The sequence below is a fragment of the Diabrotica virgifera genome, chromosome 2 (genome assembly GCF_917563875.1).
Source record: "Diabrotica virgifera virgifera chromosome 2, PGI_DIABVI_V3a".
NCBI classification, from domain to species: Eukaryota; Metazoa; Arthropoda; class Insecta; order Coleoptera; family Chrysomelidae; genus Diabrotica; species Diabrotica virgifera.
This window is the reverse complement of record NC_065444.1, coordinates 80134947-80152309: the sequence shown is the minus strand read 5'-3', so window position 1 is coordinate 80152309 and position 17363 is coordinate 80134947. Positions and strand designations below refer to the sequence as shown.

General features: G+C 33.0%; 1 protein-coding gene across 2 annotated transcripts in view; it reads left to right on the top strand.

Annotated features, from left to right (window-relative positions):
* Positions 1–17363, top strand: part of LOC114334564 (venom carboxylesterase-6) — a 675899-nt gene that overhangs the window by 635661 nt on the left and 22875 nt on the right. For both annotated transcript variants that reach the window (XM_050643822.1, XM_050643823.1), the window contains exon 11: positions 2262–2361. In XM_050643822.1, the coding sequence (XP_050499779.1) occupies positions 2262–2361 (100 nt within the window). The remainder of the gene's footprint in view (positions 1–2261; positions 2362–17363) is intronic.

Below are 17363 nucleotides of genomic sequence, written 5' to 3'. Positions count from 1 at the left end.
AATTTTGTTTCATTTTATTTAATGATATTTAATTTTAATTTTATTTTATTTTTCAACACCTATATAGTTGGACAACCCCGAACCCAATTATAAATACAGGGTTTTTTTGAATGTAAATAAAATAAAGCTGTTATATTCATTATAAGAAAAACAAATTTAAGATTGCAACTGTTGCACTGCAAACTTTTTCTAACTAAACTTTATTACTTCAAACATTATGTGTAATTCATTAAAAATAATAATAAAAACTCATTCACATCGAGCATTTTTTGTGTTTATTAATTACGAATTCCTTTTGTTTATTTTAAGTTTATTGTTTACAAAAGTTTGTTCTTATCTATTGAGGCAGTACGAAGTCTGCCGGGTCAGCTAGTTTTTATTTAAATATCGACCAGTCTCAGCGTTTTTTACAACAGTTTTTAAACAGGGAAAGAACTGTCCACAATGTATAGGTAAACCGAAACAAATAGAGCGGATTATAACGCTACATGGTTGCTTTTACAAAGAGTGGGAAAGTAGTCAATATTGCACGCCAGTTTACAACATGACGAAGGATAGATACATTGTTTTTATTGACTATTTCGACCTAATTGATACACAATTTCGTCCTACACTGGGTTCAATCTGTTGAAAGTGTCAGATTTACCACTGTCGGTGGAAGGTGACATTAATCAATAAAATTATCACCAAAATTAACTATTTCCCAAATCTTTATCAGTCTCACTTGGAAAAATAATTTTTTACTTTTAATGTTTTGTCATGATTAAAGACCGGATTATATGTTCCTGTTTTGACTGAAATATGTGCATATATATGTCTGAAATATGAGTAAAATATGTTGCAAATATTCCCTAAAAGTTTAAAATATGTTCCAAATATGTGGAATATGTGAAAAATATTTTAAAGTAACAAGAAAATATGCATTAAAAAATGTATAAAAGTTTTATTAAATAAAGGTAAGTACATACATATATTGACAAAATTAACCTAAATATACGAATGTATACCTATCTAGTACCTATTACTATTACTTACGTTGCTACATTTTATTCCTTCTTATAAAAACAATTCACAATCAAATGTTTTTAAATATTTTCAATAGTGAAATTATGTCGCCTATCCGTTAGTAGTAATTTGTATGTTGAAAATCTTTGTTCAACATCAACTGATGTGATTGGTGCAAATTTTATAACATTAACAATCTCCGCATTTAAATTGGTATTGACATCAAAATCGCCACAAATAATTTGGTTTGCTTCCTGTAATAATAATTTTACATTACTATTTTTCTGTAAAGTTTCAATCCATTTTTTATTTATTAATTGTCCAATTTTTCCAAAAACTTCTTCAGCGTTTTCCTTAAATTTCTGAATTAAATTAAGGGACTCTTGTAGTGGAAACGATTCAGTTTCAAGATTGAGGATGGTTTTATAAACAAATTCATAATTCGATTTAATAAAACAAAGCTCATTGTGCAGTGATCTGTTTTCTAAAATTGATTTGCATTTTGAAATCGCACCAATATTTGTTTCTTCAAAACATAAAATTAGTTCTTTTATAGGGAGAAAATGTTCTGCATAAAAACAGGCAGCTTTTAAATATGTTCCCCAACTTGTGATTATAGGCTCCGGTAGCAAAGGAGTATTTGGTAATTTTTCTTTATATATCTGAATCCTTAAAGCCGATTTTAAAAATATTTTCTTCACGTTGCTAATTAAACTATTAAATGTAGGAAATGAATTTCGAATTTCTTCCGCCACTCTGTCTAAACCATGCGCCAAACATGTCACATGAATTAAATTGGGATATAAAACTTTTAGTTGTTGGCCAGATTTGACCATGTATGACGCAGCATCGGAAACCATAAGCAAGATTTTGTTAGCTGGAACAATGTCGGGAAAGAAAAAGTTCATGAATGCATCATTTATAAATCTAACCATTGTTACATGGTTAACTGTGTCAAGCTGTTTACAGCCAAAAATATGTCAAAATATGCCAAAATATGTTAAAAATATGCCAAAATATGTTAACAATATGCCAAAATATGTCAAACGGTGGAAAATATGTTCAAACCATCAAAATATGTTAAAAAACCGAAAATATTCTAAATATGTAAAATTAAATTAGTGTCAAACGCCTTTAATTATCATAATTCGTCCACATTCTGAAGTGTTTGATTGTATCTTTGATGGTTATCGATATACAAAAAACATATAATCCGGTCTTTAGTCATGATATTCATATTTTCCATTTCCTTTCAGCTTCGTCCAGGAGCTTAATGATTGCTTGCGCTGGTGTTTTTTCATAGATTTTGCTATAAAATCTTATAGTTTCAGCCAGTTTCTTTACGCCTTTCTGAAGGTAAGTCAATTTTGTATTGTACAAGTGTAACAATTTTTAAATTATCTCAGATAATCTAGATGTGAAGATTAAATCTGGAAAAATCCAACGCGATGCCATTAGTCTACAAAAGAGTAATAAATAATATAAGTTCACTCTTATAGTAACTAAGAGATAGAAGCTTCTACACAAAACCAAATAGGCTGGAATGCACCGAGGTGACATTTTCGCTAACTGCAAGCTACAAATTAAATGGATCAAAATTACGAGAAATAGGTATTTCAAGGGGTAGCGGGTAGACACTATTTACGATCCCGGCAAAGACAGGTCTGCTTCAGGGATGCGCCCCTGCCCTGCGTAGGCGAGCTCGGCTTTTTCTCCCAATCCTCTTTCGGGAGAGAAGCGGATCCTAATCCCTAAATTCTACCCACCAACCCAAACCTACTCAAATCCTTCCCTCCTCAACCCTCAAGAAATATTACAACAGATAGAAAAAAGGAAGATCTTAAATAAATCTAACAAAAAGGGAACCGAAGAATATAGAGAACTTAATAGGTAGATTAGGATAGGAATCAGAAAACAAAAAAAAAAGAAAAGAAGAAGAAAAATTAATAACAACAACTATTGAAAAAAAATAAGAGTATGACATGCCTCAGACCGACACTAGGACGACGTCAGATATTCCATTAATGGGAAAAAGACGAAAATGAAATCACAACTAGAGAAAACATACTGAAACGAATAGAAGAATTTTACACGGAACTCTACAGAATACATCAACAATACGATGAAATGAGACCAGCACGGAAATTAATAAAAAATGTTGGATCGGAAATAATGAAAAAAGTAACAATTTCAGAGGTAACTACAGCATTGGAAAACATGAAGAGAAATAAAACTGCAGGAGAAGATAGGATTACCAGAGATATGATATTTATTAGAAGGAGGTAAGGATCTAATTGCAATAAATGTAACTAAGCTTATAGACAGTTGTTTACACCAGGGCAAAGTCCCTAAGAGCTGGAACAACTCTAGAGTAATCTTATTGCACAAGAAAGGTGATAATAGAAAGTTGGAAAACTACAGGCCCATCAGTCTACTGTCACACCTGTTTAAAATATTCACCAAAGTCATAACTCCCCGACTAACAAGGAAATTATATGAATACAAACCATATGAACAGGCAGGTTTTAGAAAAGGCTATTCAACTTCCGGTCACCTGTTAACCACAAAAATACTAATATAAAAATACAACGAATACAAGTTTTCAGTTTTTATAGCATTTATAGACTACGAAAAAGCTTTCGACACTATAGAACACTCGGCCGTAATAAACGCAATGCAAAATTGTAGAATAGACAGCAGATATATTGACTTAATAAAAGAAACTATGAACCAAGTTACAGCTACATTCTGCCTAAATGAAAATGAATACACGAACCCTGTACCATTAAACAGAGGAGTCAAACAGGGAGACACTCTATCACCCAAACTGTTCACCTTAGTTTTCGAGGACGTGTTTAAAAATCTAAATTGGAAATATAAGGGAATAAACATCAATGGTCGCTACCTCAGTAATCTACGATTTGCGGATGACATAATCCTGATAGCTACTGACCTACAAGAACTGCAAACCATGCTTTCAGAACTACACACATAATCTTCTAAAATAGGACTGAAAATGAATTTAAACAAAACAAAATTCTTGCAAAGTTTTTGATGCATGCATTATTCCGATATTAACATATGGGGCACAAACATGGACAATCACAAAAAAGAATATGAACATACTCAAGAGTCACTCAACACACTATGGAAAGAGCAATTCTTGGCATATCACTTAAGGACAGGAAAACAAACAAATGGATAAGACAGAAAACCAAAGTCACCGATGTGGTATAAAATTCGTTAAAATTGAAATAGGAATACGCTGTACCGGGTGTCCCAATAAGAATGGCTCTCGGCCATATCTCAGGAACCGTTTATAGTAGAGCTTTGAAATAAAAAATTTTATAACAAAAGTTGCCTCAGGAAAAGCCTGGAAATTATTTTCATAATTGTGGGACCACCGCTAGAGGGCGTAATTGAATATCAAAAATTAAAAAATTTAAATTTTACAAAATTTTCCTAATGAAGGGGCACTGAAAATCCGATCGTCATATTCTTCATAAAATTCTACGCATATTTGATTTGACAAGTTTAGGTCTACCTTTGGAAATAAGAGGTGGGGGTGAGTGGGAACCTTGTTATGAAAAACTGGCTGTGAGTCCGGTTCTGCTTAATCAAATTTTGCAAACTTGATCTTGTTGAAGACAGATCTTTTTCGTCAATGTAAAAGTTATGATTTCGAACCAACTTGCTGAGTACTATGCCAGCTAGAAGGCGTTATTTAATTTTTTTTTTAAATCTAGTGTTCCTTGGAAAATATTAAATACAAACATGCATTTTTAATACCATATTACAAAATTAGACAAAATTAGCAACAGAATAGCGAAAACCGCATGTTAATACCTTTTTTCTATCTCGAGATATCTTACAAAACGTGTAAATTTAAAAACATAACTGTTACTGTCACCGGTGAACAAAATTCATTAAAAGTAGTGTGCTATGGAAACAACAAAGAAACATTTTCCAGCTGTCAACGTATATTAGGTCTTTTCAACGCTTCTCATTTGTTTTGAGCCTCGTTCATATCTCGTATATTAATATTATACACGGATTATACGGCATATGACAGAGGCTAGAAACAAATGAGAAGCGTTGAAAAGCCCTATTACAAAGAAATAAAAACAACTATTTAGTGATGTTCACGTAAACGTTCAAATTTTTGCCCATCATTTTCGTTGCAAACATTTACTCTTTCAAGAGTAGATTGAACAGCAGTCTCAATTTCTGCTCTCGATATGCTTTGAATGGCGTTTAGTATTCTCTGGATAATGTATCCTAGAGTAGTGTATGATGGGCAACAATTTGAATATTTAGGTCGTCACTAAGTAGTTCTTTTTGTTCTGTGTTATATTTAATTTTAATAGTATTGTTTCTCTTTATATTGTTGTTTTAATTAATTATATTTTTATACGTTGACATCTGGAAAATGTTATTTTGTTTTTTTCCACAGCACACTACTTTTCATTAACTTAGTTTACCGGCGATAGTAACAGTTATGTATAAAATTTACAAGTTTCTCGAGATATCTTGAGATAGAAAAAAGGTATCGACATGCGGTTTTCGCTATTCTATTGATAATTTAATTTAATTTTATAAAGTATGATTAAAAATGCATACTTGTATTTAATATTTTCCAAAGAAAACTAGATTTCTGAAAAACATTAAAATAACGCCTCCCAGCTGGGTTATTACTTATTAGGATGGTTCAAAATTATCACGCTTACATTGAAGAAAAAGATCTGTCTTCAACAAGACCCAGTTTTCAAAATTTGATTTAGCAGAACCGGACTTACAGCCATTTTTTCATAACAAGGTTCCCACTCACCCCCACCTCTTATTTGCAAAGGTAGAGTTAAACTTGTTAAATCAAATATGCGCAGAATTTGATGAAGAATACAATAATCGGATTTACAGTGCCCCTTCATTAGGAAAATTTTGTAAAATTTAGATTTTTTTATTTTTGATATTCAATTACGCCCTCTAGCGGTGGACCCACAATTATGAAAATAACTTCCAGGCTTTTCCTGAGGCCACTTTTGTTATAAAAATTTTTATTTCAAAGCTCTACTATAAACGGTTCCTGAGATATGGCCGAGAGCCATTCTTATTGGGACACCCGGTACATGTAGCTAGGAGCGATCTAAACAAATGGCACAGAACAATTCTAACCTGGAGACCATACCAACACAAAAGACCCAGAGGCAAACCTCCTATCAGATGGACAGATGATCTGAAACGAACTGCCGGGAAAAATGGCTACAAGTAGCGTACAACAAAAAACAATGGAAAGGAAGACTTGAAGAGGCTTATGTTCAGATGTGGACGTGAATGGCTAGATGAAGAAGAAGAAGGTATTTCAAGAACTAAAGAGTAGGAATAATTCACTAATAACACAGCCCAACAAAAAAAATTTTTTGTCTTGCTGCCGAAAAAAAATCAACTGATTTTAGTTAATGCATCTGTGCTGATTCCAAAAATACAAACCTTTTCTTTGTATCAGCTCTAGTTTTCGAGATATAACATACTTATCAAGTACTTAAATATTCTTACATTTCTGTATATTCCACCATTATAATTGCAATATATTTATAAACAAACTTAACAAATTCTAACACAAATGGGCAAATGAACAAAAGGGCCTATTTTGGTGTTCATTTAGGAGATCAAGATAAATCCTGAGCTCCACATGTAGTGTGCAAAATTTGTATTGAAAACTTACGACAGTGGACGAAAGGACAACGAAAATGTTTAACTTTGGTTTTCCAATGGTATGGAAGAAACCAAAAAATCATTTTGACGATTGCTATTTCTGTCTTGTGAATATAAAGGGCATTAATCGTAACAATCAACGTACGAACATATCCTAACCTGGATTCAGCAATAAGACCAATTCCACATCAACTTGAGCAGATACCCATTCCAATATTTAGCAGTACCTATGTTACCAGAGGATAATGCCGAAACGGTATTTGACGAACTGCAGAGTAATAGATTTGAGGAAGACGACAGTGATTTTGAAGGGGATTCAACACGTCCTGAGCGCTTTACTCAGGAAGAGCTAAGCGAACTTATCAGAAATTTGAACCTTCCAAAGGATTCTTCCGAGTTGCTTACCTCCAGACTAAAATAAAATAATGTTCTTCACCCAGACACCAAAATTAAATACTACCGTAATAGAGATAAAAGATCTTTTGTCTTTTTTTCTCAGCAAGATGGTATAGTTTTTTATAACAATATTAAAGGACTGTTAGAAAAAATGGGTGTATCGGAGTATACACCAGATCACTGGCGTCTTTTTATCGACAGTTCCAAACGAAGTTTAAAATGTGTCCTTCTACATAATGGCAACAAATATGGAAGTATACCAATTGGGCATTACAGTGGAATAAATGCTCAACAATTTTAACAAACACGGTTGTCATATGAGTATTAAAATTCATTACCTCCACAGCCACTTACACCGTTTCCCAGAAAATCTTCACCAAGATATCAAAACGATGGAAGAGGGGTATCAGGGAGATGGGGCTATCACATGATGAAGGATTACTGCTAGAGTCTTCAAAGGGACCGTCCTTTTAAGGCCTTTGCAAGAAAATCATATAAAAGGAAGTTTTTATGTGACGCCAAATAACACCTTTTTGTTGCGACGCTGCCGGTTAGGTTAGATGAAAAGTTAAGTTTTTTTGGCAGATATGTGTGATGATTTTTGTAAGTACATTATTGTACAATAAATATCTTACTTTTTATTCGTATTTAGGTTTATTTCATGGGTAGCGGCACTACATATATACAGGTAGTGCTGCGTGAAATTACCCTATATGTTAGAAATGTGATCTGTTGTATTTTCTGAAAACGATCTGATGGAGCAAATCTGGTGGCATTTTTGGATTCAGCAGACCCAAATTACCTAGAAACAGTAAAAAAATTTCCGGCAGCAAACTTTGTGTTTACCAGTGTAATTAGTATCTCCAGCAAATCTATTTTTGAAGTGAAAACTTTTTTAGGGATGTTGTTCGATTTTTGGATAGGGGAAAAAGCATTAAACTCGCGACCGTCATTGCGACCGTCATCGCTTATGCTGTATATTATTTGTATGTATAATATATATTAGGTCTGGATCCCGCGTATGAAAAAAAAGTTGATTAATAGCAAGCTGAAAATTTGTTAATGGCTTAAGGGTGTCTAGTCGGATAAACTTTGATATATGGGAACACTAGAACAGGGGCAGTTTTAATTGTGGAACAGGTTAAAAATTTGGAACGGTCACACAACGAAAACGGCACATTTATTTTGTCCGACAGAACAGACTTAAACTCTCCGAACAGAGATTAAACTCTCATGCAAAAATCAGACTGCTATTTATCACCTGTCATAATTCCTGTCATTTGACATATTCCACATGTTCCACTCATTAAAACGCCCATTTGGTGATAAATAGCAGTCTGATTTTTGCAAGAGAGTTTAATCTCTGTTCGAAGAGTTTAAGTCTGTTCTGTCGGACAAAATAAAAGTGCCGTTTTCGTGGTGTGACCGTTCCAAATTTTTAACCTGTTCCACAATTAAAACTGCCCCTGTTCCAGTGTTCCCATATATCAAAGTTTATCCGACTAGACACCCTTAAGCTATTAACAAATTTTTAGCTTGTTATTAATCAACTTTTTTTTCATACGCGGGATCCAGACCTATATAAATTGTATATAAGTATTTAAATTTAAAATAAATGTAAAACTTATTTTACGATGCAAAATTTCATCCCGACCGTCATCTCTTCGGCGAAATAAATTAAAATACGTATCTATATTATGTGTGTATACGTAAATTGTATAGAAGTATTTAAATTTAAAATAAATGTCAAACTTATTCTTGGATGGGGAAAAAGGATTTATTTCGCGACCGTCATTGCGACCGTCATCTCTTCGACGAAATAAATTTTGTATGTATATTTATTGAAGTAAAAACTTCTTTAGGGACGTTTTGCATTTTTTGGATGGGAACATGTATTAAATTGGCGACCGTCATCGCGACCGCAATCGCTTCGACTAAATAAATTTTTGAAGTGAAAATTTCTTTAGGGGACGTTGTGCACTTTTTAGATGGAGAAAAAGTATTGAATTAGCGATCCTAATCGCTTCGGCGAAATAAATTTTTGAAGTGAAAATTTCTTTAGGGAAGTTGTGCACTTTTTGGATAGGGAAAAATTATTAAACTAGCGACCGTCATCACTTCGATGAAATAGATTTTTGAAGAGTAAACTTCTTTAGGGACGTTATGTACATTTTGGATGGAAAAAAAGTAATAAATTAGCGACCGTCATCTCTTCGACGAAATAAATATTTAAAGTGAAAACTTCCTTAGGGACGATGTGCACTTTTTGGAGGGAAAAAGTATTAAATTAGCGACTGTCATCGCTACGATGAAATTGATTTTTGAAGTGAAAACTTCTTGAGGGACGTTGTGCACTTTTGGGATGGGGAAAGAATATTAAATTAGCGACCGTCATCGCAACCGTCATCGCTTCGACGAAATAAATTTTTGAAGTAAAAATTTCTTTAGGGGACCTTGTGCACTTTTTAGATGGAGAAAAAGTATTGAATTAGCGATTGTCATCGCTTCGGCGAAATAAATTTTTGAAGTGAAAACTTCTTTAGGGACGTTGTACACTTTTTGGATGGGGAAAAATTATTAAATTAGTGACCGTCATCACTTCGATGAAATAAATTTTTGAAGAGAAAACTTCTTTAGGGACGTTGTGGACATTTTGGATGGAAAAAAGTAAAAAAAGTAATAAATTAGCGACCGTCATCTCTTAGAGGAAATAAAAATTTGAAGTGAAAACTTCTTGAGGGACGTTGTGCACTTTTTGGATGGGGAAAAAATATCAAATTAGCGACTGTCATCCCGACCGTTTTCGCTTCGGCGAAATAAATTTTTGAAGTGAAAACTTGTTTTGGGGACCTTGTGCACTTTTTAGATGGGGAAAAAGTATTGAATTAGCGACCGTCATCGCTTCGGCGAAATAAATTTTTGAAGTCAAAACTTCTTTAGGGGCTTTTTGGATGGGGAAAAATTATTAAATTAGCGACCGTCATCACTTCGATTAAATAAATTTTGTGAAGAGAAAACTTCTTTGGGGACGTTATGTACATTTTGGATGAGAAAAAGTAATAAATTAGCGACCGTCATCTCTTCGACGAAATAAATATTTAAAATGAAAACTTCTTTAGGGACGTTGTGCACTTTTTGGAGGGAAAAAGTATTAAATTAGTGACCGTCATCGCTTCGATGAAATTGATTTTTGAAGTGAAAACTTCTTGAGGGACGTTGTGCACTTTTTGGATGGGGAGAAATTATTAAAATAGCGACCGCGATCGCTTCGACGAAATAAATTTTTGAAGTGAAAATTTCTTTAAGGACGTTGTACATTTTTGGGTGGAAAAAAGTTAGCGACCGTCATCGCTTTAATGAAATAAATTTTTGAAGTGAAAACTTCTTGAGGGACGTTGTGCACTTTTTGAATGGGGAAAAATTATTAAATCAGCGACCGTCATCGCTTCGACGAAATAAATTTTTGAAGTGAAAATTTCTTTAGTGACGTTGTGCACTTTTTGGATGGGAAAAATATTAAATTACCGAGCGTCCTGGTGGTTCATGACGCGTCATCGCTTCGACGAAATAAATATTTGAAATGAAAACTTCTTGAGGGACGTTGTGCACTTTTTGGATGGGGAAAAATATTATTAAAATATTAAATAAATTTTTGAATTAAAAATTTTTTAGGGACCTTGTGCACTTTTCGGATGGGAAAAGTATAAAATTAGCGACCATCATCACTTCGACGAAATAAATATTTGAAGTGAAAACTTCTTGAGGGACGTTTTACACTTTTTGGATGGGGAAAAGTATTAAATTAGGAAACGTCATCGCTTCGACGGAATAAATTTTTGAATTGAAAATTTCTTTAGGCACGTTGTGCCGTGCACTTCTCGGATGGGGAAAAAGTATTGAATTTGCGACCGTCATCGCGACCATCATCGCTTCGACCAAATAAATATTTGAAGTGAAAACTTCTTGAGGGACGTTGTGCAATTCACTTTTTGGATGGGGAAAAAGTATTAAATTAGGGAACGTCATCGCGAGCATAATGGCTTCGAAGAAATAAATATTTGAAATGAAAACTTCTTGAGGGACATTGTGCACTTTTTGGATGGGCAAAAGGTATTAAATTAAGGAACGTCATCGCTTCGACGCAATAAATTTTTGAATTGAAAATTTCTTTAGGACGTTGTGCACTTCTTGGATGGGGAAAAAGTATTGAATTTGAGACCGTCATCACTTCGCTGAAATAAATTTTGTACGTATATAAATTACGTGTATGTATACATAAATAGCATAGGGCATACGCATCGCATAGGTATAGCACTTCATTTCAGATGGGAAAAAGCATTGAGCTCGTAATTTATTTCCTATAAGAAGTTTTCACTTCTGTCGGCACTCCCACGAGTGACTTCAATTTTTTTTATTCATTTCAAGCCAGGTTATTTCCATTTCTCTCCCTTCGTCCAGTACTGTCCTTTTCCAAGCTTTTTACGTCTGATTACTTTCCGTCGTTCTTAAGGATCCCAATCCAGCGGAATGTCATCTGGGGTCCACTTAGTGTGTGGCCCAGATATCTCCATTTTTCTCGCCTTATTTGCTTTATACTATTATCTTAGTTGTTTGCTTCCATAAATGTTCATTCAAAATTCAATGAGGCCAAGATATACTGAACTGTTATTTTATTTTATACCTATTTTACTACTAACAGCAAAAACTCAATTAATTTATGATACATTTATTACTTGACAATACAAATTTATATTTTAGACTAACTCTACATCATTGAATTTAGCAATTATATGCTTCCGCTTGGTTTCCAGAATTTGGCGAAATTCCCTGATAGGTCTGAAACGCGCCTACAAAAAAAAAGTTGATTAATAGCAAGATGAAAATTTGATAATAGCTTAACAGTGTCTCGTCGAACAAACTTTTTGTATGGCAACACTGGAACAGAGGAAGATTAATTGTGGAACAGGTTAAAAATTTGGAACATCAGACTACGAAAACGTTCCATGTACACTTGCGATCATAAAAGCGGGTCACTCGATGAATTATTCAAGTTAGATGTCTCGAATTTTCTAAACCTGTTGTCCGATTTGAGTGATTTTTTTAGTATGTTATAGCCTTATTCTTGAGCAATATCGCTGTAATAATATCGTTACTATACATGTAAACAGCCATTGTATACCGGGTGTAACAATCATACTGTGTTTATTCCTCAAAGTTCGGAACACCCTGTGGAATCTTTTAGCATAGATAAAATATTGAAATTAAAACTCAATTGTAGCCTTGGGCTGTCGTAATATTTTCGTTTTTGATTTAGTTGTTTATGTTGGATAATAAAAATGTTCGGCACGTTAACAACTAACCATGTTCTTCATCAATACAGGGTGTTTCTAAATAAGTGCGACAAACTTTAAGGAGTAATTATGCATAATAAATAATAACAGTTTGCTTTATAAACACAAAGTCCGCAAATGCTTCGTTACCGAGATACGGGATGTTGAAGTTTTTCTTACAAATTGACGATTTATTTATTGCTCTAAAACCCGTAGAGATATGCAAATGAAATTTGGTAGGTTTTAAGAGGAAGTTATTGTGCATGTTTTGACATACAATTAATAATTCTATATTCACCATTGGCGTGCATACGGGTATAAACATTTTAGATACATCCCGTATGCACTCCAATGGTGAATATTAAATTCTTAATTGTATGTCAAAAATGCACCATAACTACCTCTTAACACCTACCAAAGTTCATTTGCATATCAACCGGTTTTAGGGCAATAAATAAATCGTCAGTTTGTAAGAAAAAATTCAACATCCCGTATCTCGAAACCGAAGAATTTGCGACCATACGTTTATAAAGCAAACGGTCATTATTTTTTTATGCAGAATTACCCCTTAAAGTTTGTCGCACTTATTTAGAAACACCCTGTATTGATGAAAAACATGGCTAGTTGGTAACGTGCCTAACTATTTTATTATCCAACATAAACAAATAAATCAAAAACGAAAATGTTAAGAAAGCCTAATGCTGCAATCGAGTTTTAATTTCGATATCTTATCTATGCAAAAACATTCCACAGGGTATTCCGAACTTTGAGGAATAAACACAGTATGATTGTTACACCCGGTATACAATGACAATTTACCTGTCTAGCAACAATATTATTATAGCGATATTTTTAAAGAATGAGGTTATGAAATGTTAAAAAATCACTGAAATTGGACAACAGGCTTAGAAATTTCGAGACACCTAACTTGAAGGATTCATCGAGTGACCCGCTTTTTATGATCGCAAGTGTACTTTGTCAGACAGGACTTCCAATTGATTTGTTACCCTTTCATTAAAATCTCATGCAAAAATCAGACTGGTATTTATTACCAACTGGGCATATTAATAAGTCCGACAATTGGAACATGTCAAATGACAGGAGTTATGACAGGTGACAAATAGCAGTCTGATTTTTGCCATAGAGGTATATATAGTATTTTTACTACAAAAACGTTATTACGTAGGTCAAAATTTTTGACGTAAGAGAACTGTCAAAACATTAGAATGTGACTTTTCATTATTACCATATATATAATAAACATGGCAATAATGAAAAGTCACATTCTAATGTTTTGACAGTTCTCTTACGTCAAAAATTTTGACCTACGTAATAACGTTTTTGTAGTAAAAATACTATATTAACATATAGTGAGCCCACGGTTCTTAGACATTCTACGGTTGCCCAGATCGACGGTGGTGGGGAGACTTCAATTTTTGACTTTACGTCACAAAAATACAGAATCCCATATTTTCAAAAGATTTTCGATCATTGAATGCGTGTCATTGTGTATTGTGTATATATATGTAGTATTTGTGTTACTATATATAAAATAAAAGACAAATAATACACATTTTATTTTATACCGGTGGTGAATCGTAAAACTGGCCATAGGATACTCAGTGTAAAATTCTAAACTGTTGAATTCCTGCTTCCCTAATTATTTTACATCAAAAGTCATGAGAGAATATTTGTAGAGAATTGAAATCTGTATTAAAATCAAAAGCTAAAATTCTTCTACGATTTAAACGCATTCCAAAATTTTGAAAAGTATAATACATTTGCCACAGTAGGTATGTGCGTAAAAGTTAGGCCACACGTTACTATTTAACTGACAGTGCTCACACCATTGACTGAATAAAAAATCTTTATTATTAATACTTTCTCCGCAGCTGAGGGTATCTTATCAACTGTTTTGCTTTTAATGATAAAATAAAAATATTGACAGTTCAAAAATGTGAAAATAATAACTTCATTGTGACACATTATTGCACTGTGTGTGGCCTAGTTTTGGGCTGAAAAACGTATTTTTACGCATTTTTACAAAATTTTGGAATATGTTTAATTCATAGCACAATTTTAACAGTTGTTTTCAATACAGATTTCAATCCTCTACAAATAGTTTCTAACGTCTTTTGGTGTCAAATAATTAGGGAAGCAGGAATTCAACAGTTTAGAATTTTACATTGAGTTGTCTATGGCCCGTTGTCCAATTCACCACCAGGTGTATCCTAGTTTACTTTATATTTTTGTATTTGTAATTTTGGTGTTGTTTCCGTAAAAACTCCCGTAAAAACGCCGAAAAGATATATACAGGGTGATCAACTTCTCTGACAAAGTCCAATATATCTGTTATTATACAATATATGAAAAAAGTTGTTAATAAAAGTTATAGACACCTTTAATGTACACATTTTAAAATTAGTGAGAAATATACAGGGTCCTCCATAACACGGTGCCAAACCAAAGTTATGTTTTTTTAAATAGAACGCCCTGTATTTTATTCAAAATTTGGTTTCTCTACATTTTTCTGATTCAAGAGATATAACACTTGTCTAGGGTTATACTGAGTGTTTCAAAGTTACGAGCACTTTTATTAAAAAATCATACTGATTTGATCGCCCTGTATGTTTCTAACGGTGTAATATAAACTTATTTTTTTACTGCTTTTGACTGTCAATATTAAAGTAGTTTTCCAACAATGTGCAATTTTTTTATAACTACACAAATTGTATACAGGGTAAGTCAAGGTGTAAATACAATATTTTCTTCATAATTTTAAAGGGAACACCCTGTATTTTATATTATTATCGAGAAGTTCTATCACTATACTTGCATATCTTTTAAATATTCCCTATACCTAAAGTTATTAGTTTTCGAGATATGTTAGTTTTATTTTTGATAATAACATGTAGTATGGTATAGTTAGACCCAAACCCAGACATCCAAAGTGAAAGTTATCCTCCAACACCAAATTGTTCTATATGGTCCACATAATGTTCATAAAAAAGTCACACCATTTTGAGCGTCGGGTTTGGGGGGAGAGGGGGAAGAAATCTGCAAATTCGTAGTTTTTTAAGTTTTTCGTCAATATTTCTAAAACTAAGCGGTTTAGCACGAACAACCTTCTACACAAAATCGTTTGAAATAAAAAAGGCCCTATGCATAACCCTTCTAAAATGAACGGTTCCAAAGTTACAGAGGTAGTATAGTATAGTACCAGATATTGTAATAAACTTTATATACCATTTTCAAAAGGTAACATTAAATTTAAATCGCCTAGGGTATACGGGCTACAGGTGTTTAATCATTTGCTCACAGATGTAAAGTCCACCAGTTCAATAAATGTGTTTAAGAGGAATCTTAGGCAATTTTTGTGTGAAAAAGTGTTTTATACAGTCGAATAATTTTTTAGATCTTAGATATTAGCTGTATTTCATTTAGTTTATAAATTCATTTCATTTAGTTTATAAATTCATTTCATTTTATGTCCTGTGTAGTTTAGTTTAGTGTTTAGTTTTTAGCAATGTATATTTATGACTAATTCTATACAAACTATGTTTGTCAGAAAGAAAATAAAGAATTTGAATTTGAGTATAATTGGTCCAAAAAAAGGCCTAACTCAGACATCCAAAGTAAAAGTTTTCCTTCAACACCAAATTGTTATATATGGTCCACATATTGTTCAGTAAAAAGTTACACCATTTTGAGAGTCCGGTTTGGGCGGGAGATGGGGGAGAAGTCGGTTAATTAGTAGTTTTTTTAAGTTTTTCGTCAATATTTCTAAAACTATGCTTTAGCGTAAGGAATGTTCTATAGAAAAATATTCTACATGAAATTAAAAACAAAAAGGTTCTATACATAATTGTTATAAAATCAACGGTTCCAGAGTTACAGAGGGTGAAAAGTGGAGGTTTTCGATACTTTTTATATTTACCGATTTCTCTCCCCTCTCCCCCCCAAACCCGACGCTCAAAATGGTGTGACTTTTTTCTGAACATTATGTGGACCATATAGAACAATTTGGGGTTGGAGGTTGGAGGATAACTTTCACTTTGGATGACTGGGTTTTTGGTACAGTTATATCATAAATATTGCCCAAAAAATATAAAAAGTATCGAAAACTTCGAATTTTCACCCTTCTTAACTCTGGAACCGTTGATTTTATAACAATTATGTATAGAACATATTTTGTTTCAAATTTCATGTACAACATTTTTGTATATAACATTGTTTACGATAGAGCATAGTTTTAGAAATATTGACGAATTACTTAAAAAACTACTAATTTACCGGTTTCTCTCCCATCTCCCTCCCAAACCGGAAGATCAAAATGGTGTAACTTTTTACTGAACAATATGTGGACCATATAGAACATTTTGGTGTTGGAGGAAAACTTTTACTTTGGATGTTTTGGTTAGGCCTTTTTTTGGACCAGTTATACTATACTACCTCCGTAACTTTAGAACCATTCATTTTAGAAAGATTATGCATAGGACCTTTTTTATTTCAAACTTAATGTAGAACAATTTTGTATAGAGGGTTGTTTATGCTAAACCGCATAGTTTTAGAAATATTGGCGAAAAACTTAAAAAACTACGAATTTACCGATTTCTCCCCCCTCTCCCACCCAAACCCGACGCTCAAAATGGTGTGACTTTTTTCTGGACATTGTGTGGACCATATAGAACAATTTGGTGTTGAAGGATAACTTTCACTTTGGATGTCTGGGTTATGCCATCTTTTGGATCAACTATACTATACTAATGTATTACTTAGTTATTAATAACAATACTTTAATTTATTAAAATTTACTAAGAAAACTAAATTAAATAAAAAAATGTTCAATGTACTTCTTATGTTATAAAAAGTGTTCAAAATGACCTCCCATAACATCTACACAAGCCTGGAGACGAGTTT